At 42.1% G+C, this 25,355-nt stretch overlaps 1 protein-coding gene and 1 pseudogene across 3 annotated transcripts; both read left to right on the top strand.

Moving 5' to 3' along the window:
* Positions 1-5,489: 5,489 nt before the first annotated feature.
* Positions 5,490-11,802, top strand: LOC311127098 (annotated as a pseudogene). Its single transcript, XR_014615297.1, has 4 exons — positions 5,490-5,753; positions 6,601-6,763; positions 7,552-7,740; positions 8,259-11,802. The product of XR_014615297.1 is annotated as an uncharacterized misc_RNA (transcript).
* A 3,353-nt stretch (positions 11,803-15,155) lies between these two features.
* Positions 15,156-20,494, top strand: LOC311127858 (intracellular hyaluronan-binding protein 4-like). 2 transcript variants are annotated; one of them, XM_084159751.1, is made up of 8 exons: positions 15,156-15,623; positions 16,136-16,256; positions 17,746-17,886; positions 18,015-18,086; positions 18,804-18,881; positions 19,124-19,304; positions 19,427-19,624; positions 20,177-20,494. In XM_084159751.1, exons 1-8 carry the CDS (start codon positions 15,356-15,358, stop codon positions 20,240-20,242), a joined length of 1,125 nt encoding a protein of 374 aa, XP_084015877.1. In that variant the 5' UTR covers positions 15,156-15,355; the 3' UTR covers positions 20,243-20,494. The 2 variants fall into 2 exon arrangements, with proteins under 2 accessions (XP_084015877.1, XP_084015876.1); XM_084159750.1 differs by having other exon boundaries at positions 15,168-15,623; positions 19,106-19,304.
* The last annotated feature ends 4,861 nt before the right edge of the window (positions 20,495-25,355 follow it).

Here is a 25,355-nt window from a genome sequence, read left to right on the forward strand (position 1 = left end):
GTTGTGTAAATCAAATGATACAAACCCCCAAAAAATCAATTTTAATTCCAGGTTGTAAGGCAACAAAATAGGAAAAATGCCAAGGGGGGTGAATAATTTTGGCAAGCGACTGTATGTAAGTCACTATTGGCCTCATGGTGAAATCCCTGAGTGGTTTCCTTCCTCTCCGGCAACTGAGTTAGGAAGGACGCCTGTATCTTTGTAGTGACTGAGTGTATTGATACACCATCCAAAATGTAATTAATAACTTAACCATGCTCAAAGGGATATTCAGTGTCTGTCTGTTTTTTGTTTTTGTTTTTGTTTTACCCATCTACCAATAGGTGCCCTTCTTTGCGAGGCATTGGAAAACCTCCCTGGTCTTTGTGGTTGAATCTGTGTTTGAAATTCACTGCTCGACTGAGGGACCTTACAGATAATTGTATATGTGGGTACATGTTAAACACTATTATTGCACACAATGAGTCCATGCAACTTATTATGTGACTTGTTAAGCACATTTTTACTCCTGAACTGATTTAGGCTTGCCATAACCAAGGGGTTGAATTCTTCGACTCATGATATTTCAGCTAAACTTTTAAAAACATAGTTCCACTTTGACACAATTCAGGCTGTAACACATCAAAATGTGGAAAAAGTCGAGGGTTGTGAATACTTTCTGAAGGCACTGTATTTCATTATTTGAATTTAATATTGAAATTACCAAATAAATATTTTAGAGAAATTGATAGTCGACCAAAATTAATTTTTCACAAACTGTATGCACTGGAACTGTATGCATGGTGCTGGAGATACTGAATATGATTTGAAAAAGTGGTCAAATGACGAATAATATTGTACAATTAATTTGAGTTCATCTTACTGAAGGAGAGTGATCTTCTGCGTGCCTTTCAGTTGTACTGTAAAAGACTATGCCCTATGAATTCACTCTTATATGGTGGATGTAAAAGTGATTTTACAGTTCCGTCTACAATGGATATACATTTATTTCACATACAGTATTTGTGTAGTGTTCCATAAGTTAAATTGTAGGTGTCTAGTGGGGCCTTCATGTGCTTGTGGGAAACTGCAAAGTGATAAGTCATAGGTTGATGAGTTAGTTAGCTTCATCAGCTAGCTTACTTTGCTAATAATAAAGTTAGCTAGCTTGCTTAACATTGACAATATGGTCAAGCTAGCTACATTATCCACATCGATAAGTTTGTAATTGGCAAAAACCGATTTTGTCATCTGGATGAAAAAGTTCAGTGCTGAACGTCACAACTCGGCACCTCGGGTAACAAAATGTTCTCAAAGTTTCCCACTGTAAATTACGAGTTGGAGGGTAATTCAAATGAAACTTCCCAGTCGGAACTCCGAACTTCCGATAACATGTGAATGCCCCCATAGGCCTACAGTCACAGCTAGACATGTTGAAGCAAATGCTGCGTTCATAACCAAGTGGTGAGGTGGTAATTACCAGCAGGCCTGGCCCACCCTACTGTACTTCCCTTATCCGTCCAAATAAAATATTGAAATATTGATAATTTATTTGACCGAGATGCGCGCTGACAGAAAGACATCAATCTCAGATAAAGCATCTGAGCGAGCGAAACAGCGCCCCTCTGTCTCTGTACGTGTTGCCCATGTATCTGATGCTGTTGCCCATGTATCTGATGCTGTCTGGCCAGAAATAGTATGGCATGTCATACTCTTTTTGGACAGACAGTATCAGATACATGGGCTACATATAGTACGACAGAGGGGCGCTGTTTTGCTCGCTCGGATGCTTTCTCCGGTGGAATAGTTAGTGCACTGTTCGGGTTAGGGGTGTGCCTAGTAATCGGACAAAATGAGTATTTTAAAGGATATGGGCAATTGCCCCGTATAGCTCAGTTGGTAGAGCATGGCGCTTGCAAATCCAGGGTTGTGGGTTCATTTCCCACGGGGGGCCAGTATGAAAAAATGTATGCACACACTAACTGTAAATCGCTCTTGATAAGAGCGTCTGCTAAATGACTAAAATGTAAATACCATTATGATCCAAGTATTTTTTGTTATTGTCCGTGATGTAAACGTTTGTAATTTTAGGACGCCGGACCCGGAGTGCATCTTTCAATGAAATGCAAGGTGCTACAAGGTCTATATAACTCACCTGGCTAGTTTGCCTGTCTGTAAATGGAAGGGTGGGCTCTACGTTTGTCCTGCTGCACTGATTGAATAGAGCGACGCTGTATTTCTATGTCCACTCACTTCATAATTTCACCGGACCACTTCTTGCATGTTTCGGTGTGATAATTTATTTGATGCTGCCTTCTGTTTGCCTGCTACTATGTTAAATCAATGGGTAGGACATTTGCTCAAGCTATCAATGTGCATAGTATCTAACAAGCGGGGTGAGGGTAGGGAGAAAATATGAAACGTTTATGCGCATTCTGAGTGACAAACTGCCCGCTGCAAATTGAGGACACCGACCCCTCCGCGCGCTCCTCCTAACCTGCAGTTTATTTTGCAAGGAGATTGGAATTTTGCCAACGTCTATTTAGACTTATTAAAACACGTCTGTGTTTTTAAGATCATGAGTATCATCCGACTATCAACTGATAGGAGTATGGTCAGGTCGGCACAGCCCTAGTTTGGATGCTGGAATTGTTTTGGAAGAACGTACAAAGGTAACCTACTTTTTGAAGTGATTTTTTTGACAATCAGATGAAAACATCATGACTGGTTGTGTTCATGCCACCAAAGGTACAATTTTTACAGTTCAATTACATTTCTTTACTATAAAACCCATAAAAAAAATTACACGGGAGGTCCTGTGAAAAAAATCATGCCCCCCTATTGAAATCAAATGCCTGTCCAACTGATTCGTTCTGGCGCCGGCCCTGATGACCAAATCCAATCAAAGTTAATTGATCACGTACACAGTTTAGCATATGTTATAGAGGGTGCAGCGAAATGCCTATGTTCCTAACAATTTAGTAAAATGTGAAGTGGTAAATTCCAGTAGGGTGCTTTGAACTAATTGATAAAACACTGATTGGCTAATGGCCAACAAGCTGCGTCAACCATAAACTAAAAGTACAGCTATCATGCTTGTAAACAAATTAGTGTTCAAAAACCATATTAATAGATTGCTTTTGACACTTTTGTATAAATGCTGTTATCGAGGTTATTTCCTTAGTAGGTGACGTGACAGAGGTCAGCATGTGGGAGAAGTTGGAGTCTTACAAGTTTCCCACTAGTAATGGCAAACGTGCATTAAGATGGCAGAGTACAGATGTGACGTCATTGTTTTAGCAGTATCCAGAGTTTAAATTTATGGGGCGCAACATAATTCAATGCACCAATAAATCAGCATAATCTACTTTCTCGGTTTTTCAAATTGCTGGCGTTTTGGGATCTAGAATTGGATCATGTATACTGTGCTAATGCTGACACAAAAAAAAGAGTAACGTAGAGCGATCTATAACATGGCAAATTTAGCAAACGAAGCATTTGTGATAAGTGCATGAAGGCAGCCATATTTATGCACGTCTGTCATTACAAGTTGGAGGGTCGTTCAAGTGGATTTTCCCAGTCATATGTGGTAAATACCACCTTCCCACTTGTTTATGAATGCAGCAAAAAACTCCTATCTATCTATCTATCTATCATATATCTCTATCTACAGTATCTAATCTATGCAGTGCTTAAATTAGAAAAATAGCAAACTGGCCATCAATTGGAACCATTGACTTGGGATAGGCCAAAACATGAGGGGAATGTTTGAAGGATCGAAGAAGAAGAAGAAGAAGAGGCCGGGTTGTGACAGGTAAATGGCGTCCCTTGAGAAAGCAAGAACAAGATGTATGTCAGGAGAAGTGCAGTATTATCATAAGGAAACGTATACTTGTAATACGGAGGAGGAATGGAGGGAAAAAGAGAGGCAGATGAGGTCTAAGAGAGAGAGGGAGGAAGATTGTGAGCTTGAGTCGGTTAAAAATGGCGGGAAAAAGGGAGAAGGTTTGTTAAAGAAGAATGGTAGAAAATGTAAGCAGAGTGAGCTGAAGACAGGAGGAGAAATGGAAGTGAATGAGGGTGAAGTATGAGGTGGTAGGTGTGGTGAAGTACTCATAGCCCGAGGCTTGCACCGAGGGTCAGGATAAAGATGAGTCTGTGACAGTAGGAGTGAAGTTTTTGGAAGAAGTGGACCCTTGCCTTTTGGCTGATCCATTTGTGGTTTCAGGGTGATTTAAAAAATTTTTGGGGTATAGTTGAATCCGTGAGGGTAACCAGAAGTGGTCTAGTGATAATTGTTTGTGTTTCTGTTGGTCAGAGGGAGAAGGCGCTCGGAGTTAAACAAATGGGGGCCAGAAATGTGAATTGTTTCTCTCTCAAGAAAAGGGCGCTTGAAAGGAGTGATTACTGGGGTAGCAGTAAATGTAAAAGTTTACCAACTGAAGGGGAAGATTCCTGGTGTTTGTGATGCTCGTCGTTTGGTGCGACGCAAACAGGGTGGCGAGAGTGGGGAAACAGAAGAGTCATTGTCTGTTCTTTTGAGTTTTGAAGTTGAGTCTTTGCCTGACAAAGTTAAGTTAGGATATATAAGTTATCCTGTACGAGCTTATGTGCCGAATAAATTACGTTGTTACAGGTGTCAAACTTATGGGCATGTGGCAGCAGTGTGTAGGAGGGAGGTTCCAAGGCATGCAGAAGGGCATGAGACAAAGGAATATGTAGCATTGGGAATAGTAGTGGTATGTGCAAATTGTATGGGTGCCCATGGGGCTGGGGATCATAAATGTCCTGTGCGAGAGAGGCAGGTTGAGATTTCCAGGGTAAGAGTAGTGCAGAAGTTGTCATATGCTGAGGCAGTGAAGAAAGTAGAGGAAGATGGGTCAAGGGGGAGGAGTGGTGAGAGTAGTAGATCTGTACCAGGACAGAGGGATAGGCCAACAAGTGATATGTTTCAGTAAGATTGGATTTTTAGCTTTTATAGCAATGGTTATCAATTGTACTGTAGGGTTGGAGGTTGTGGTGGCAGCTGCAGAGAGGTATTTGGGTGTGCGAGACTTGACATCAGAAGAGTTACAGGGTGTGTTAAGTGGTGATGTCCCATCCTTTCAGGTTGAGGGCATGAGGTAGGAATGAATAGATTTAAATAGTGGAGTAGGGTGGTGTTAATTTGATTTTATTATTATTTGAATTTGTGAGTCTAGTGTTAGATGGTAGGGTATTTCTTTATTTTATTTTCAAGCAAAATATAAGGAAGTTGTACTCCAGTCTAGTAGGTGGCGGTAATGCAACATATTGGATGCCAACCGCCGTTAAACCTCATCGAAGAAAAAGGAACGTTTTAAGTGTAACACGCCGTAATGGGATTTAGTTTTTTTCCAGCGCCATCCAGTTGGTGGCGGCAATACAACATAAATTGTGGTACGCCATAAAATCTCAACGAAGAAGAAGTAGCGTAACTGCGAGTGACTTCATTTCCGCAAACAATTCAATTTCCTCACATTGCCGTTGGTATTAGCAGTCGAAATCACTTAGGTATAATAAGAACGGTCGAAATGATAATTAAGAACTGTTAGCTTGCAGCAATGTTGAGTGATGAGACTTTTCAGAGACAATTATCTACCATTGTCGAGGTATTAGTTGCAGCGGCAGTTGCGGAGATGGGAAGACTCCTCGATGAGTGCTCTGCTGCTGTTATGCCTCTAAAGTTGGTCCAGCAGAATGAGGGAAGTAGTTTGCTGAAGAGTAAACTTCAACGTGTGAACAAAACCAAGACAGTGAGTACACATTTGGTCGGTTGTTGGGAAAACGAATTTGCTGGCGAATGGCGACAAACTAGACTAGCTAGCAAACTACATAAACTGTTACTAGTAGCTAGCAAACTGTTGAGGACAAACTTTTACCAGGAGTGTATTCGTTAGTCAGATTCCGTTGCCAAACGTTTTTCAACGGAAACCGTTTAACCGTTTACTCAAGGAACCAAACGGAAACAAACAGAACGAAACGGGGAGGGACCTACCATAATTTGGCCAATACAAACTCGTTTTCGTTTAACGTTTTTCGTTTGGAGTAAAAGGTTTCTGTTGCAAAACGTTTTGCAACGGAATTTTTTAAAACATTTTTAAAGTAATTTAGCAGACGCTCTTATCCAGAGCGACTTACAGGAGCAATTAGGTTTAAGTGCCTTGCTCAAGGGCACATCGACAGATTTTTCACCTAGTCTCGGGGATTAGAACCAGCGACCTTTCGGTTACTGGCACAACGCTCTTAACCACGAAATCACCCCAGGGGTCGTCTGTTGCAAAACGTCATGAAACAGAAACCGTATACTCCAAACGAAAACGAGTTGGACTATTGTTTAAATTCAGGTAGGTCCATCCCTGTTTTGTTCCGTTTGCTGTTTGCTTCCGTTTTGGTTCTTAAATGGTTAAGTTTCTGTTGAAGACGTAATGAATACACCCCAGCTAAGCTTAGATGTCTCACTAACATTAGATGGGCACGGAACCAAAGATACTTACTTCTCCTTTAATCTGTGACTGAATTGTCGTTAGCCAACCTAGCTAGCTACCTGAACATCAATTGTAACCTGCTAGTTCACTCTAACTTCATATTTTAATCTTTCAGAGACAATTTTCATCATTCATGGAGATGTTGGGTAAAACATCATTGGAAAAAATGGCGACGTTAATGAAGGTGATCATGGTCGAAAGGGAGAGGACTGCCACAGGCATGAGTGCCCAGAGGCCTGTCAGTCGGGCAAGGGGGACAGAGGAAGGAGCACCGAGAGGTACACACCCATAGACTATCTCAGAAATACTTGAGAAATTAGTAATTTCTTGAAGTATTTCTGACTATATCAGAGAAATACTTACATTGATCATTTAATCATTGGTCATTCAAAGGTGTGAGCTGAAGTATGCTAATTGTATGCAAATGTCCAGATGAACTAGCCCATGTCAGCTAATGTTTTTTTATTTCGTTTTTTTAACCCATATTGTTGTAATTTTTTAGTCACTCAAATATGACATGAATACACATTAGACATGGCGAAATGTATGGAATTGCAGAACATTTGCTTTAAAACTGAAAAATCTTCTTTGCACCCAATGACAAAATGTGTAGAATTGCATGAAATAAGCTGTAAACCTGCAAAATTCTCTCCACCAACAAGAGGGGTGTGAACAGTTTGTGTCATGAACAGTACTTGTGCCCATATAAAAATAGATGTGGCGTGTGCACGCAGGGGGGGCGTGGGATGTTCCCCAATGCTGGAAGGGGGGCCCCCGAGTGGAAAAAGTTTGGGAACCCCTGTTCTAGACTACTAAAATGTATACTCCTAATTGACCCATTTGGCTAGCTACCTTTCCAGATAATGTTAACAAACAATGCACATGTGTATTTGTATGATGAATACTAGGCAGATTTTTAGCCATATCTAACTAAAAAGACAAGACCTTTTACAATCGGAGTTCATTATATCAAACATTGAAGTAAAATTCTTAGCTGATTTTGAATGTGAAATATTTTTATGGTGTTTTATGGTGCATGTCTTTTTTAATACACACTGTTTTTTAGGAGACAGTCTTCATTTCCACAACTACTGCACTGACCCTCTCTCTGAGAGAGCTAATCAAGTGGAGGATTACTTTTACCCCCAGACCTCACCTGCCTCTGCCTCAGAGACACAAGATGACCAGAGAAACACGGAGCCAAACTCAGGCAGGAATGGAGAAGATGCCCAGTTTGGAAGGGAAGCTACTGGAGGTACATTGTACTTGAATCAGTCAGCTAATGGCATTGTGGCACCACTAGCATTAAGCCAACTTTTGAGTGAGTGTTTATGATGTAAGGATACTCTGGACAATCAGTCAAAACCATTTAAAGTTAGTGCATTTATAGGGGGAAATGCCACCAATTAGACTATGGAATTATTTTCTCTATTCTCGTTAGTATCGTGGCAAGGAAACAAAACACGAAGCGGGTTTAACTTTAGGAAAACAGACCTAATGTTGGAAACATTGTCATCCAGAGTCACATTTATTTATTTCCCAAGCTATACCGCACAATATTTTACATACAGCAGGTTTTTAAAGAACCATAGAGTTTGGTCTGCTTCGTGTTTTACTCTTAGCCATGGAAAGAATATTGTGATGCTGGTATCGTCCCGGCCCTAGTGTTTGCTGTTTAAATTATTTCATATCCACCATCTCATTCATACATGCAATGCAGTAGTTTGTTTTACATTTACGCCTCAACAACCACAATTACCCTCTCTGTTGCAGATGTGGTATTGCTCTCTGAATTTGATCATCAAGAGGAAGTTCACCTTAATCCCCAGCTCTCACCTGCATCAGACCGAGAGAAACAAGACGGCCAGCCCTCAAACATGGAGCCAAACCCAGGCAGGATTGGAGATGATGTCCAGCATGGTGATTCTTCAAATACAGCCCAAAGTTCAGATACAAGCGCTGCCACCGGAGCAGTGAAGATGCCATTCATTTGCGACGTTTGTGGAAAGGGTTTCGATTGGAGATGCACACTTAAAGCCCACCGTAATCATCACACCAAACCCTTTAGCTGCCCGCAGTGTGGGAAAGGTTTTGGTACGAAGACTGGGTGTAATAATCATCTCTTAGCGGTGCACTCTAAAGAGAAGCCCTTCAAATGTACAGATTGTGGGAAGATGTTTGCTTTGAGAAAAGGTTTCGACAAACATAGGGATTTCAACCCAACTCTGCACACCTGCACAACATGTGAAAAATCATTCTGTGGGGAACGTGCACTAAAACGGCACAACTTCAGTGATCACCCGGAAAAGGCATACATCTGCTCTTTGTGTCCAAAAACCTTTCGGTCATGGCCAACATGGAAACGTCATAAGGCAGAGCACTTGGAGAAGAACAAGTATTGCTGTGAAACCTGTGGCAAGCTTTTCTGTTCATCTTCATCCTTATCTTGTCATCAGAGAACAATTCATAGATGTCATAAGGCAGACCACTCAGGGGAGAAGGGGGAGAAGTATTGCTGTGACACCTGTGGCAAGCTTTTCTGTTCATCTTCATCCTTAGCCAGTCATCAGAGAACAACTCATAAAGCAAAGGCTTATAGCTGTGATGTATGTGGCAAAGGTTTTATGGGTATAACCTATTTCCAAAAACATATGACCTCCCATATTAGAAAAGGCCATGTTAGTCTAGAAAAAGCTTTTGCCTGTAGTGTATGTGAGAAATGTTTCTTATGTGCACGCACTCTCAGAGATCATATGACCATTCATACCGGTGTAAAACATTTTGGTTGTAGCATATGTCACAAACGTTTTCGTCTTTCAACCAGTCTCAAAGATCATATGACTTTACATACTGGAGAGAAACCTTTTGTGTGTGGTTTATGCGGCAAGAGTTACTGTCGGGCAAGCCAGCTCAAAGCACATGCGCTTGTCCATACTGGAGAGAAACCTTTCACCTGTGATGTATGCGGCAAGCGTTTCCATCTCCCACGCTCTTTTGAAAGACACAAAACCATCCACACTGGACAAAAACCTGTCTGTAATTCATGTGGCAAATGCTTCAGGGGTGCAAGTGCTCTCAAACGACATATGGCCATCATCCATACCAGGCAAAGAGACCACCGGTACGTCTGTGACGTTTGTGGCAAACATCTTCCTGATGCAGCTGGGCTCAAATGGCATATGTTCGTACATACTGGTGAACAACCTTTTGCCTGTGATCTATGTGGCAAAAAGTTCAGTAACCCAGGCAATCTCAAAAGACACAAGCTGTCTCACACAGGGCAGAAATTGTATGTTTGTACTACTTGTGGTAAAGGTTTCACCCGTTCAACAACCCTTAAGATACATCAGCGCAGTCACACTGGTGAAAAGCCTTACTTGTGTGATATATGTGGGCAAGGCTTCACCTCACATGCCTACGTTAAGAAACACAAGATGATTCACCTGCCACCTCAACTTCGTTCAAGACCGCAGAACACTGGGCCAAAGTCACATGTCTGCAGCTACTGTGGTAAAGGCTTCTGTTACAGATCTGTGTTGGATCAGCACATGCGCACTCACACAGGAGAAAAACCATTCAACTGTCTCATTTGTGGGAAATGTTGCATGTTTAAGGCTACTCTTGAAATCCACATGCGCAGTCACACAGGGGAGAGACCATTCAAATGTCGCAATTGTGGGAAAGGGTTCATATCGAAGAATACTCTTGTAATACACATGCGCACTCACACAGGAGAGAGACCATATGCTTGTGATGAATGTGGCAAGAGTTTCTCCCAGAGCAGTCATTTAGTATCTCACCAGCGTGTGCACACTGGTGTCAAAGCATTTGTGTGCAATAAATGTGGGAATGCCTATGCCTGTAGCCGAAATCTGAAAGTTCATAAGTGCAAGTTCAACCAGAAAACAGTCCATGGAAAGAATGTACAGGATCACTCTGAAGAAAACATCTCACATGATCACTCTGCATAATAGGATTGGCTTACTTCATAGATGTTCAGTTTCATATGATGGAGGAAAGACTTTGGTATACGTTTAAAACCTCTTAGATGTTCTGATAACGGTTCCGACCGACATGATCGCTTATAAATCGATCTGTGGATACTGTAGATCATAATGGCTTGCATTGAGCGAGAGCCCTGGTTACCACGGACGCAGTAGTATTTTTTTCTGAGACTGTGACGTAGGATGTGAAATCTGAAACGACTTAAAGCTGGGAAGTCCCTCCTACCATTTTCATTTGCTCTTCTAACTGTCCAACTCCTGACTGAGCCCTACATCGCAGCCACTGACACATGCCTGCAATTGTTACATTGTAACGCAGCAGGAGAGAATGTTTTTATCACGGAAGCAGAGATCAATTTATAGCCATTCATCTAAAATAATTCATAGTTTTTAAACAAACACTTTCTGTCATAGACAGACAAGATTAATATGAGATGAAAGGCGAGTTCTTAACGAGTTCAGGAAGACAAGCTAGAGCTCTGTGAGACGGTCACAGCGATGGGGGCAGACGTTTTGATCAAGATACCTTTAGAAAATATGCACATTTTCTGTAACTAAACATACAAATATGTATTTTAGTTATAAGTAAGGTGAAATCTTATAGTTTTATTTGATTATGCTATATTTAGAAAGTATGCAAGTAATTTCAGGACTTATTCATACAGTTTTGTTGAATAGGAAATGCATAAAATATTTCATTTGTACTGTGTACTTGAGCTTGTGTCCTCAAAAGTGACTACACCTCAGCAATTTATAACTATTTTTACCAGAAAGGTGAGATTTTAACTGCATTACTAGTTATTGTTTATGGACCTCTCATGATAAATAATTACTTTGGGGGATTACGTAGATTACATTTTCGATTACATTTAGTTACATTTAACTGGTTTTAATGATGAATGGATAGTGGTAATATTTTTACCCAGAGAATTCAGATTTCAGTTGTGTTGTTTCATTTGATGGAAATACATTTTGAAAGTGTTTGGTGCTCAGGACCTGTATATAAACAAACCACCTTAGGGTGGTCATCTTTAAGAAAAAGTGAGCCAGGTTTTTTTATACTTCAAGACAGGCCTTTCGACAAGGCTCTCTTGAGTCCTACTGGTATATTATTTTCTGTTGTTTTGGGGGTATGATGAAAACATTTTTTGCAGCAGCACTGTGCAAAATATATTATCAACCTGGTTAAATCAAAGGATATATTTCATTTTTTGAAATTACTACACTGAAGAAAATTATAAACATGTTGGTATTTGTAAAGTGTTGGTCCCATGTTTCATGAGCAGAAATAAAAGATCCTAGAAATGTTCCATATGCACAAAAAGCTTATTTCTCTCAGTTTGTCCACAAATTTGTTTACATCTCTGTTAGTGAGCATTTCTCCTTTGCAAGATAATCCATCCACCTGACTAAAGAGACTGATCATTACACAGGTGCACCTTATGCTGGGAACAAGAAAAGGCTACTAAAATGTGCAGTTTTGTCACGCAACACAATGCCACAGATGTCTCATGTTTTGGCATGCTGACTGCAGGAATGTCCACCAGAGCTGTTACTAGAGAATTGAATGTTCATTTCCCTACCATAAGCTGCCTCCCAACCTCGTTTTAGAGAATTTTGCAGCCTGGGAGACAGGGCTGACTGTCAGGCATCGTTCAGGGCTTAAATACCCCACGAGGGCTTAGTTGCCCCACGAACACTTCGCTGAAGTTATGGGACATTTAGCTTGCTAACGTTCTAATTTATAAACTGACAATGAGCTCCAAACACAAATGAAAGCATGATAACATGAAATGTACCATCCCTTAGTGTAGCAATCAATAAAAACGTATGTGCTGATCCACCGTGGGCTGTCGCCTCAGCCATATCAATACGTCCAGTCTTATTGAAATAGTTTATCTTGTGATCTCGACAAAACAACTTTTGTTATGTAGAGATCATGAGATAAATAAGTAACGATCTCAACATAACTAGGGAATCTTTTTTTTAAATTAATATGTTCTCTCTGAACTTCTGTACTGTAGCCTATTTCACTTCCTCAAAACCCTCAGAATGAATCTAAGATAACTCAATAAATCTGTAATGAATTTTGACGTTTTTGCCGAGGATGTTTTAGTTGCCCAATTTTACATCTAAGGTGTTTGGTGCAGTATTTCTTAAGTAAAAAAATGTGCAACATGTAATATGTAAACAAAGTCGGAGCTGCTGGGCAGGTCTGTCTCACTGTCTATGCTATTGGATAGAGACCAATCACAGCAGCTGTACACACCATGTTAGTAGGCAAATGGACATCGTCAAAATCAAAACCCAACCTTCATTTACCCGTTGTGACGCACGGATGTTCCAAACTCTGTTTTATACAAGACTGACTTTATGACCAAAATTATCCTAGTTACACTTTGTAGTACATTTGACACTAGAATAATTGTTTCTGACTCATATGGATGCCACAGAGGCCGTTTTCAAAGGGAATTGTTGCTATTTTTTATTAATTGTTTTACAAACAATGGAATGGTTTATTTGCGCTAATAGAAGTTTCGTAGTGCTTATGTTGTTATTATGAGTATACTGATATAAGTAGGACACGTGACATCCCAGCAACTTTGTGAAAAATCACTTTATTATCAGAGTTGTGCCTGTTGTTTACGTGCTTATCTGCTCTCTCATTGGCTAGAATGGTCCCACCTGATCTTGCCTCCTCCCATATGCCTTCCATTTTTGAAGACATTTATTTTCATTATTAGAGCTGCCACTAGAGTATCTGTGAGTTGGACAATTTTTATCCCCATAATAATTAATAGGCTTTATATAGTGCTTTTCCACCAACTACTCAAAGTGTACTCATTGTAGGGGGAAACTCACCTCCTGGGTGATGCACAGTGTAACAGTGTTGCTTCCGTCCCTCTCCTCGCCCCTACCTGGGCTTGAACCAGGGACCCTCCGCACACATCGACAACAGTCACCCTCGAAGCACCGTTACCCATCGCTCCACAAAAGCCGCGAAACAACTACTTCAAGGTCTCAGAGCGAGTGACGTCACCGATTGAAACGCTACTAGTGCGCACCGCTAACTACATTTTAGTCATTTAGCAGACGCTCTTATCCAGAGCGATTTACAGTTAGTGAATGCATACATGTTTTTGTTTTTTTGTTTTTTTCATACTGGCCCCCCGTGGGAAACGAACCCACATCCCTGCCGGCCAAACCCTCCCCTACCTTGGACGACGCTTGACCAATTGTGCGCCGCCCATGGCTCTCCCGGTCGCGGCCGGCTGCGACAGAGCCTGGACTCGAACCTGGATCTCTAGTGGCACAGCGCCACTCGGTGGTCTAAGGTCTATTATTTTGTAAAGTGGTTTCTTGCATCATACAACACAATACAATTTACAGTCACCTATTTGGTCCATGGTGTTACAAACCAAGTAAAAAAAATCAAGAATTCATGTCAAGCCCTTCATAATGTAAAAACGTATTTTAAAGTATCATGCAATATAGGCCTGCATTGAACACCACATATAGGCTATTGTAGGCTATATCATATAAATAAAAAGCTATCTAAAACTGTAAGGGTACATCCTCTGTGTTCACTGTAAACGTGCGCGGGAAGTTGCGCAAAAGTCTCACAGCGTTCAAGTTTCCGCTCACAATACCTACAATTTGCTCAGTTTCCCCAAAAACTATTTTATAGGGGGAAAAATCCTGTTTCACTTTGGAAAGAAGAAGGAAGATTGTTCAAGCATCGCTTCTCCCAGTGCTTGATTATGGTGATGTAATCTACAGGCATACGGCAGCCTCTGTTTTAAAACCTTTAGCACTGTGTTTTATCACTGGGGTACATTTTCATATAAAAGTTACATTAAAAAATGCAATATAAATACAAAATATGCATTTTGAACATGGCACCCAAATATACATTTTTGACTAGAAACATTTTAACTGAGCCAATTTCTCTTCTATATTATTTATCTAGTCAAAACATGTCACTACACAACTAGCTAGCCATTTCACACCGGTTACACTAGCAACAATTTTTGTGCCAGAACACATCAGCTGGAGAGTGATATATGCTAATTAGGAATGAGGGGGAGATTAGGTGGCCATTATGGAATGGGGCCAGGTCGGGAATTTAGCCATGACACCAGGGTTAACACCCCTACTCTTACAATAAGTGCCATGGGATTTTTTATGACCACATAGAGCCAGCACAACCTTTTAACATCCCATCCAACAGAAGGCACACTACACAGGGCAATGTCGCCTTCACTGCCCTGGGATCTCCTTAGACCAGAGGGAAGAGTGCTTCCTACTGGCCCTCCAACACCACTTCCAGCAGCATCTGGTCTCCCATCCAGGGATTGACCCTGTTTAGCTTCAAAGGTAAACCAGCAGTGGGATGCAGGGTGGTATGCTGCAACACACTTTGAAAGGCGGGGACCAACCTGTTGACAAAAGTGATCGAATGCGCCCATTGATTGATTGATTGGAGACAGCTTGTGTCAATTAAATAACATCTACCTGCAGAAAACCTAATGGATCATGCTGGAAATAAGTGCCAAAAAAAACTACCAGAAAGCATGGCCCTACGCTATGACGACGTTAAAAAGTGGTGTGTTTCTTTAACACCTCATGAATAATGTAATATTGGGGCGGGGTTGGATATTAACTAGCCGCCATTTTGGACACACCGCATGCTCAAATGCTGTAGCCTGCCAGGTTCCAACTTAAACCAGGGGGAATGGTCATAATTTAATCACAGGGCAATATGTTTGTTCTTGAATCCTTCGGCTCGTAAAAAACGTAATTAGCTTTAGTAGTGTATGTAACCCAGGTTTTCTTCCAGTTGATTTTGAAAAACACATTCTCAATATGAAGGGTATAATTGAAGATCCCACACACACCGAAAGTGCTGGTTTTGGGTGCGCCGTGACAAACCGTTTTGGTCAGCTTTTAGACGACGAGGCCGACCCTTTCGACATTATTCGCCAAGCGCAGGTGGAAAAGCAGAAGAAAAAAAAGGATGAGCTGAAAAGAACTGATACCACAGCCAAACCTGTCAAGAAGGAGTCTCAAAAGGACAAGAGAACTCCATTGAATGCTGGGGAAGGCGACCATGCACAGGCTAAAACTGTACAGGGTAAGTCAATGCAATGCTGGGGGAAGGCCTAGTTAACGTAGATGTGAAGATGGACAGTATTGACAGCACGTGTCCGGTGTAGTTATCTAAAACAATTCCGGCGTGTCAAACTTGCATAATTGACACGGTAATTATAAGGATGGACTCTTCCTGTCCTTCGCATGTCCATCCATGTGTTATGGAACTCCGCGGGATTATGCACATGTTGTTCGCTGTCTGCTTCTGGCTAGCGTAGTAGCTGACTTAGCTAGTTAGCCAACAAGGTAGTTAACGTTAGATGGCTAACTAGGCAACTTTAGTGCAACATGGGGGTTGTGCTAGGTAGTTAAATTTATATTTTCAGTGAAACTTTTCGCGGAATTGCTAATACTGTATAGGTTGTAGGCTAGTGTTAGCTAAATCAATCACGTGCTAGCTAGTTAGGTTTAGCTAGCTACCTACAGTAGATGGAGGCCTTTTGAAGTGGCTTGTTTGGGGTGGTTGCATAATTTGTCATCTTCATTTATGTGCAGGTCAGAAATATCCTCCTCGAGGTGCACCTGGCCAGGTGACAGAGAGGGGGGAGCAACGAATTGCCTTCCGGGATCGGAGGCAGAACGACAGTGAGGCTCCCCTAGGATACTCAATTGAAAGGTAGTTATACACTAGAGGTGGGAATTTCTGCGTTGGCCGATTGAACATGACATTGGCTGCGTTTACACAGTCAGCCCAATTCTGATGTTTTTTCACAAATTGGTCTTTTGACCAATCAGATCACCTCTGAAAAAGACAGGGTGTTAAAAGGACTCATGTGATTGGTATAAGACCAATGGAAATAGTGTACAATTATCAGAATTGTGCTGCCTGTGTGAACACAGCCATAGGCTATTCAAGTATTAACATGCAGTTTCCTTTTTATACTGACCCCACTTTGCAGATCTGAGAGAACTGGGTAGTTGCATCCATGTTAACTCCATCTGGCCAACCAGTGCCCTTGGTGGCGCCATCATGCTCCTTACTAGGGGTGTGCCGAACTCGTTGTAATTGTATCCGTTTCACACTTGATAGGCTACTCGTAATTGGCTTTACTTGTGCTCGGAAAACCCAGAAGTGCAGTAAAGCCTATACTAAAGTGAAGCGCAATCACTCAGCACCTCTGTTCCTTCACTCATTCACATATTGCTCACGATCCCGACATCTGAAATGCACATGACTTACTTTCATAGTCATAATTATCAACAAAATTGGTTAATAAATAATGCATAGCTGGCTACTGCCGCCTGCATTTATTCCAGATGTTATTGCCCTAATAGCCTAGGCTACATTGTTTCACTTTCGAGAGGAGAAAAATGTCTCTCCCAATGTGTAGCCTATGCCACATTTGTACTATCAAAATGAAATATTTAAATGTGTAATTTTATCTTCTAATGATCTGTCGCTCAGAAAACATGTCTGGGAGAAATAATAATAGTAAGGGAACCTTGCGTGAGTCTGGGGAATTTTAGTTGAAGTCACGAGCACTGCTTGTCGGCTCCTGCATAGCAACCTAGCTGTGCCAAAAGCCCTGGTCTGCCCTAAAAAGCCTATGTAAATTACGGTCCCCAGAATGGCCAAACAAAAACATTTAGATGGCAGTTTTGGTCTCTAAAATTCAGCAATATGTTGCGCTTCAATCTCAAATACTTACGGCTTCATGCGCCATCTGGAGTTTTCCATAGGAATACATGGATGACGTTGGCGCTATCATGATCTACTGGTTTTAGTGTCTATGGTTTGACGCTGGTGCACAAAACCGAAAGTAAGATGCAAAAACAAAACTTAAGAACGGGAAGCCTAGAAATGGACCACATAGAACAGATCTACCGCTGCTTAGACTTGGTTTCAATGAGATCTAGAACTCGTATTTCTGTGAATTTGGTCGGGTCGTCCAAGAAGTGTATTTATATATAGCAGCATTAACCTGTAAACAATTCATGGTAACCTTTTAAACAATCCATTTTAGACCTGCCGTTTATTTGAAATCGGTATTTATTTGCTGAAATGTGTGCCTTTGCCCGGCTATGAAAAGGGACAGGCAGCTATGCGACTACGTTTAATTGAACTTTTTATGGTAACTAACCACTACCCCCCCCCCCCCCAACAGGCCTGTGGATCAGGGTGAGCGTGCCGGAAGGGGCCGAGGTGGAGGCCGTGGAAGAGGAATGCGTGGCAACTTCAGATCCACAGATGGCTTTGACCAGAGAGGCAAAAGGGAGTTTGAGCGCCACAGTGGCAGTGATAGAACGTATGACACAATACTAATCACATTGCTCTTAAATCAAGTTTGTCGGTTTCACAATGCATGTGAGTGTTCTACTTGGATTATGATCAAATAGTTGAGGTTGGTGACATTTGAACTTTTGCCTGTTGCAGTGGTGTCCGGCCAGAGGAGAAGCGAGGGGGCAGTGGTCCACGTAACTGGGGATCCATGAGGGACCACATGAGGTGAGTATGCACATTAGGACCGTACATGTGAGTCATTTGACAGTGCCTCAGTGTTTGCGTAGCTATAGGAGTACTCTGCTGTCCTAGTTTGGACTATAAGTAGGAGTAGCCACAAACCCAGGCTTCTCACATTCTGTTTATAAGCCTGGGGAAGTTTTCCTCAGGAAGTCTATAAAAAGGGGTTTAGTACAGTAGTCTAGGTGAAAACCAAATATTTTGCATGGGTCCAAACAGGTTGTTTCAGAATTTCTGACTTGCAACAAGCTAGCTAGTTTAAGTAGCGCCACATAGGCTTCTAAAACATTGTCCAACACTGTCGGAAAAGACTGGGACAAAACAAGGAAACAAAGCTCAAACAAGAAAATGCCCCTCCTGATGGGACAATATCATTTATAGTCGGACCCAATCAAATGCGAGCGTTGAAAGCCAGTGCTCTCATTCAAACGTACAATCCCATACTGAAGTTGATCAGACTTCCAATAGTTGTCAAGATGAGATTTGGAAGGATGGAATGAGCCAAGTTGTGGCTTGTATCTTGAAAAAAAATATTAAAATGAGAGCCAATATTCCTTTTGATCTGAATTAGAAGTCCCTCATTGAGTTGTCCTTCAACCAATGTGGCTTGGCACGTCTTCATCAGCACTTTCATATGTGTTCGTCATCGAAGAATTGTCTTGAATGATTCTTACCGTAGTTATACTGTTTATGCTATTTTAGTGCTGCGGCTGATGGGGCTCCCACTGAGGGAGGGGATGGAGATGAGGTGGCGGATTCCGCAGAGGCTGGAGCAAATCGGTGAGTGAGCCAAATGACTGACCAGCACAACGCTGTTAATCAGACCACACAGTGAGACCGTGCAAATAGTATACATGTATAGCGTACCTCTTTGTGCAAATCCTCTACAATACTCACTAGATATTCTAGTCTATACATACCCTGAACTCAGACATTTTAAATGCTCACGTTTACTCTAGTTATAGAATAAGTTTTGGGGTGTATTAGATTTTCCATCCCCATAGTAATCGGATTCTCTGCAGCGCCCCGGAGACTGAAGGCGAGGGGGAAGCAGTAGTTGAGGTTTCCGTGGAAATGTCTCTGGACGAGTGGAAAGCCCTGCAGGAACAGAACCGGCCCAAGAAGGAGTTCAACCTGCGCAAGGCTGATACCATTGTGCCCTCTGACTCTGTGGTCATCCACAAGTCTAAGAAACAGGTTGAGGTGAGGAATCTTGCACAAATGCTGCAAAAACAGGCTGCTTAATATCACTGCTTGTTTCTGTTGGACAGGATTTCTATGGTCTGCTGATGGTGCTCATGCGTCTTGTTTCTCTTGATCAACAGGAGCACGTTGAGGAGGTTGAGGAGGAGGATGACACTGCATCCCTCCGTCGCCCTGCCAATGACATCACGGCCAAACTGAAGATTGACTTTGGCAGCCTGGGACGACCCTCACGGGGAACCAGAGGAGGAGGAAGAGGTGGACGAGGTGGCCCAGCCACACGGCCTGAGACCATTTCTCCCCAGAAGCCTCCTGAGAAGGTATGTCTGGACTGCATGGGTCCTGTTAGATATACGTCTAAGGCACTGCATCGCAGTGCTAGCTGTGCCACTAGAGATCCTGGTTCGAATCCAGGCTCTGTCGTAGCCGGCCGCGACCGGGAGACCCATGGGGCAGCGCAAAATTGGCCCAGCGTCGTCCAGGGTAGGGGAGGGAATGGCCAGCAGGGATGTAGCTCAGTTGGTAGAGCATGGCGTTTGCAACGCCAGGGTTGTGGGTTAGATTCCCACGGGGGGCCAGTATGAAAAAATGTTTCAAAAAATAAAATAAAAATGTATGCACTCACTAACTGTAAGTCGCTCTGGATAAGAGCGTCTGCTAAATGACTAAAATGTGAATGGGTTTCAAACCATTGCCAAGGGCAGCAAGGATGGTGGGCAGGTTCATTTCACCCTGGTGCCTTTTTTTTCTGCCTATGCCTCATTCAGTTGTGAATCGCACTGCAATTGGCCTTTGGGTAGCATGTTCCTTACCCATGTGCTGATACACAGGTATCCCAGGGTATCAAGTTGACTGTGATTGATTCTCCCTAGGCCCGATTCCAGCAGGGACAGGCCCCAAACCCTGATGACCCAGAAGACTTTCCTGCCCTTGCCTAAGGGAAGAGGACCAGCACTGGACCAGAGCCCAGTCCACAGGTGGCCCTTTACCTGTACTGTGCCTTAGTGGATTTGGCTGCACTTCCCAAGAGGAGCAAGAAATATACTGGTTTTGCTCGTATACATCCCAAAGGACTGTATATATCAGAGTTCCTATCTGCTCTCTGTATAGTTCAGATGAATAGCCTTTCATTCTAATGGGAAATATGAATACTTGACCTGTTTATAAAAAATAAATACTGTTGACATTAACACATGACTTGGGATACTATTTGTACAACCACAAGCGTAAACCAACAGTGATAGACCCCTTATTGTTTCTCCAGTGATGTCATATCATTGAAGCACATGGATTGCTTTAGTTGAATGGCCATTTGTGCCAGTGCCTAGACAGGTGTGCCTTTGTCAGCCACAAGGGGGAGCATCAATATTGTTGTTTGAGTCACTGCAAGCCATCTCAAATCTGCCTCACTTTCCTCACAACAAACAACCCATCTAAATAAGAAAAAAATGTTTAAACTGCATGCAATACTTACTCCTTCACAGTAAATGATTAGTTTGGTGTTCATCTTTATTGTAGGATATCTATTTGACAGGTTTTAAAAATACTTTCTCTGGACATGTAACCTGCATGAGTAGTCCATAACAGAGCGCCTCTACCCTGCTGTTGACTAGTAGTAATGAACTAGAATGCATGAGCGCTTCCTGACAAAGGCCTTTTATACCGGCGGTGCCGCAGCCAGCTCTACCACTTCCCCTGTGGCACAATCCCATGTTTGCTAAACTGGTCGGTCACTTGATGCCATTTTATTGAATTTTGTCTAACCTGTAGTGTTAATGTGCAAAATAATTTGTTTTCATGCATGTTAGGGTAACCCTGTCCCCTAGTGAGGAGATTCGGTTGTAAGTTCAACATTTTCTTTGCCCTTACTGTGCTTCTGAAAATGTTTGAATTTGTTGGTCAGGGAACAACTCAGTGGTCTGCTCATCAGTTGAGCTATTCATTGAATCTGACCTGTCTGATTTTCTTGGAAGGAAAGCGACAGGTAGGCTACATGAGGTCTGCTTCTTGGTGGTCACCGTGAGGCCTAACGAAGTCCCCTGGGCGTCTGAGATGCTGATGGATGGCCAGGGCCTCTGTTAGAGGATTTGAGATACAAATCAATGTTCTATCAGTTGTCCACACTGACTGGTGTCTGACCTTGGCTACAGACCCCATTAATTAGAGTACTGTATAATAGTCTCACATGTGGACTCATCAATCAACTTAGGTTTATGAGAAATGGTTTTAATCGCAAGTTAAAGTAAATTAACAGGATATCAGCGTCATGAACGGCACAACTAAAGTTGATTTGCATGTAGGCCTACTGGAACTAGTGAATCATTTGAGAAAATGTTACTGGTTTTGAGAATGCAAGACTCCAATGTCTATTTTTCTTCCTGGAGGGCTCATTGTATTGATTAGCAGGTAAAGGTCAGGGTGGGGGGATGGCTGCCATCCTGGGGGTTTTAGAAGGGTTGATATTTCATCTAAAGAAATCAAAACAAGCCTCTTAAATAGACCCTATGGGGAGTGGCACCCTGTTAAGGATGTGAGGGAAGTGTTTTCTTTTTCTCACAGGACAGGAGAGGGCGCTTGAGTCTCGTTCATCTGCCAATGACGCAGTCTGGTTATTTACAAGGAATTTCTAAATGCCCAAGTTAACATAAGTCAAAAGGCACTTAAAATGTAGTTAATTTGTTCATGTTAAGGTAGCAATTCAATTAATCATAACGGATAGCGCTCAGAGATGTACATGTCACAAAGGGAGGGGGTGGAGAATGAGCATGAATAAATGACATGCTTTTCTGACCCACTCTAGGCTGGTTACAGTGCACAAAGACCACCACAGAAAGGTTATTTTTCTTGGCTCTATGCTAGTACTCTGATTATATCAGCTTTTTCAGGGAATGGTAAGTGTGTGTGTGGAGAAAGTATTCTACTCTAATGGAGAGCATGTTACTGCCCTGCCAAGCTAGGACCTTGGGCCAGAAGATGAAGAGCAACATTTTTCTCTCTGAAAAATGTCTAATAAGATCTGCAAAGTGCTCAGATGGTAAAATCAATAGGCCCACTAAATGTAAATGTTGCCATAGCCACATAGCTGGTATACAGAGGATATGAATAGCAAACCTAGGCCTTTTAGGAATATTGAGATTGAGCTCACATGGATGTTTCTTTTCAGTAACAAAGATGAAACAATGATTAGGTCTACAAACTGTAACATTGCCAATGGTTTTACCCAATACAAGATAAGCAGTAACACTTATTTTGAAATCAAATTGACTTCAAAAGGAGCAGGGCCTCAGTTAAAATGTAAGGTTGCTGTTGGTTTTGTTCCCTGCTAAATCTAAAAGCCTTACGCTTGATAGTCACCTGATACCCCCTTTGAGTCTTTGAAGGGGTTATTTTTATTTTGCTCTTGTTTGAATAACATTAGCCAAATAATCCCTGTGATTGTTTAGCACAGTGCATGTTTAATTTAAGAGCCCTCATCTCACTGGCTAGTTTTATATGGACAGGCAGAAGTACACCTAAAAACTACCAACATAACTAAACCAGACTTGTGTAGGTTAACAGTTTTGAATTGGTGTATGTAAAGAGACAGTACAGTGCTATAGACACAATTCACAGTTTGGCCTCAGCAGAGAACCCAGTACCAACAGAGGATCCCAGCCTAGAGGGTAATTTCCTGGCTGGCCTGTCAGGTGTTCTGTTAGTGAGGTAAACGTGGAGCCGTGATCCGTGAGCACACTGCCAGTCTCTGCCTGTCTCTGAGGAAACAATTAGGACTCTCTCTTCATGGAGTGGCATACCACCCTTACCTTCAGCAGAGAAAAAAATATCTCACACATTCACAATGTCAGGGAGTATTTAGCCTGGTTGGTCTTGTGTAAGTGCACTTGTGAACATTTCTTTTGTTTTCTGTTTCGCACACGCAGAGGCTACCAGTTGTGTGTGTTTTCTTGTGCCTCTGGGTTAGACAATTCTCCTCTGGTTCATCAGTATCTCAAATCAAATAAATCAAATGTATTGGTCACATACACATGGTTAGCAGATGTTATAGCGAGTGTAGCGAAATGCTTGTGCTTCTAGTTCTGACAGTACAGAAATATCTAGCAAGTAATATCTAACAGTTCCACAACAAATACCTAATACACACAAATCTAAGTAATGGAATAAGAATATATAAATATATGGATGAGCAATGTCATTGTCAGAGCGGCATAGGCTAAGATGCAATAGATAGTATAGAATACAGTATATACATATGAGATGGGTAATGCAAGATATGTAAACATTATTAAAGTGACTAGTGTTCCATTTATTAAAGTGGCCAGTGATTTTCAAGTCTGTATGTAGGCAGCAGCCTCTCTGTGCTAGTGATGGCTGTTTAACAATCTGATGGCCTTGAGATAGAAGCTGTTTTTCAGTATCTCGGTCCCAGCTTTGATGCACCTGTACTGTCCTCGCCTTCTGGATGATAGCGGGGTGAACAGGCAGTGGCTCGGGTGGTAGTTTTCCTTGATTATCTTTTTTGCCTTCCTGTGACATTGGGTGCTGTAGGTTTCCTGGAGGGCAGGTAGTTTGCGCCCGGTGATGCGTTGTGCAGACCGCACCACCCTCTGGAGAGCCCTGCGGTTGTGGGCGGTGCAGTTGCCGTACCAGGCGGTGATACAGCCCGACAGGATGCTCTCAATTGTATCTGTTGGTTTCTTCACGGCCAGAATCTACCAGCTGTTTTTAAAAGAGGCCTTTGTTGCCTGGAGAGAAGTCTCTCTTTGTCTCTCTCTCTCTCGTTCTCTATTTTTCTCTCTCCCTCCTTCCCTCCCTAATTTCTCCCTCTCTCCATTGTGGGATGTCTCTCAAGGTTACCCTTCACTGCAGGTGTATGTGAGCCTCAAAAAGAACCTGTTGTATTGATTTAGACTGGAGGGCTGATGCTGACAGCAGCCTTGAATCCCGAGGAACAGACAGCGGAAAGGAGAGACCCACAGGCAAAGGAAATGGATTCTTGAATTAAACCATATTTCTACTGTGGGTTATTTAACTGGCATTATATACAGTATTTTGGTTTGAGGGAATTATAGAGGTCTTGAGTCATAGATTTATGATGAATGAATATGGATATCTAAGTTTAAACCATACCTCATATACAGTAACTGCTGCTTGTATGCACCTGTGCATTAGAGTGTCTAATTGCAGAGTCCTCCGTAATGAACAGATGCCTTCAAGAAAGATATTAACACCACTAACAGGTGTCAGAGATGTAGAGATCTTCATTTGGGCTGATGGGAACCTGGCATAACACCACAGACACTGTAAACATATTAAGCTTTGCTTCAATGGCACAGTGACATATTTAACAGTTTATTACAATTATCAGAGGAGAGGATACAGCACTACTGAACAACAACATTCCAGCCTTGTTCATTGTAAGTATTTTCAGAACACATACAGTCCAGTCTTTCAATTGGAAACTAAACTGGACAGTGGGGCATTGCCAAACTAAATTATTTGATCTGAGAGGCTGCTCTGTGTAGAGAGACACCCAGATAATGCAGTTTTTATCATTGGTTATGCGGTCCATCAGGGCGGGTCGTGCCGATCTATAGATCACAGTGGGACACAATGGCGCTCAGCACCAGGAGGAGTGGGAAAGGCTTCCTCCTGGTGTTCCTGAAATGAGAGATGCAAAGTGCTCTCGTCACGAAATGAAAGCCAAACCGGAGGTCTCTAAGCAGGATCTAGATAAACCTGTTGACCCAGGGAGAATGGGATGGGAATCCCAAATAGGACGGCAAGTCAAAACAATAGTGTCTATGTATTCCAGATGGAAATTATATGGGTAACAATAGGGCAGGTGTAGGCAAATAGATTCAGCTGTGGGACGATTTTCGTCAGAGTGATGGTCGGGGGCCAGAACATCATTATAATAATTTGTACGCCGCAGATTGACCACCACTAAGCCCAGTAAGAGATTGTATTTGAAAATAGCAATCATTTCATACTTGATTGTATATACAGTGAGGGAAAAAAGTACTTCATCCCCTGCTGATGTTGTACGTTTGC

The sequence above is a fragment of the Coregonus lavaretus genome, assembly GCF_964263955.1.
Source record: "Coregonus lavaretus genome assembly, chromosome: 4".
In the NCBI taxonomy this organism is placed as follows: Eukaryota; Metazoa; Chordata; class Actinopteri; order Salmoniformes; family Salmonidae; genus Coregonus; species Coregonus lavaretus.

Excerpts from the sequence above, each read along its gene's own strand:
- LOC311127858 (XM_084159750.1), top strand. The coding sequence starts at position 15,356 with ATGAAGGGTATAATTGAAGATCCCACACACACCGAAAGTGCTGGTTTT. Across the intron at positions 15,624-16,135 it reads ACAGGCTAAAACTGTACAGG|GTCAGAAATATCCTCCTCGA; the intron begins GTAAGTCAATGC and ends ATTTATGTGCAG. Across the intron at positions 16,257-17,745 it reads CTAGGATACTCAATTGAAAG|GCCTGTGGATCAGGGTGAGC; the intron begins GTAGTTATACAC and ends CCCCCCCAACAG.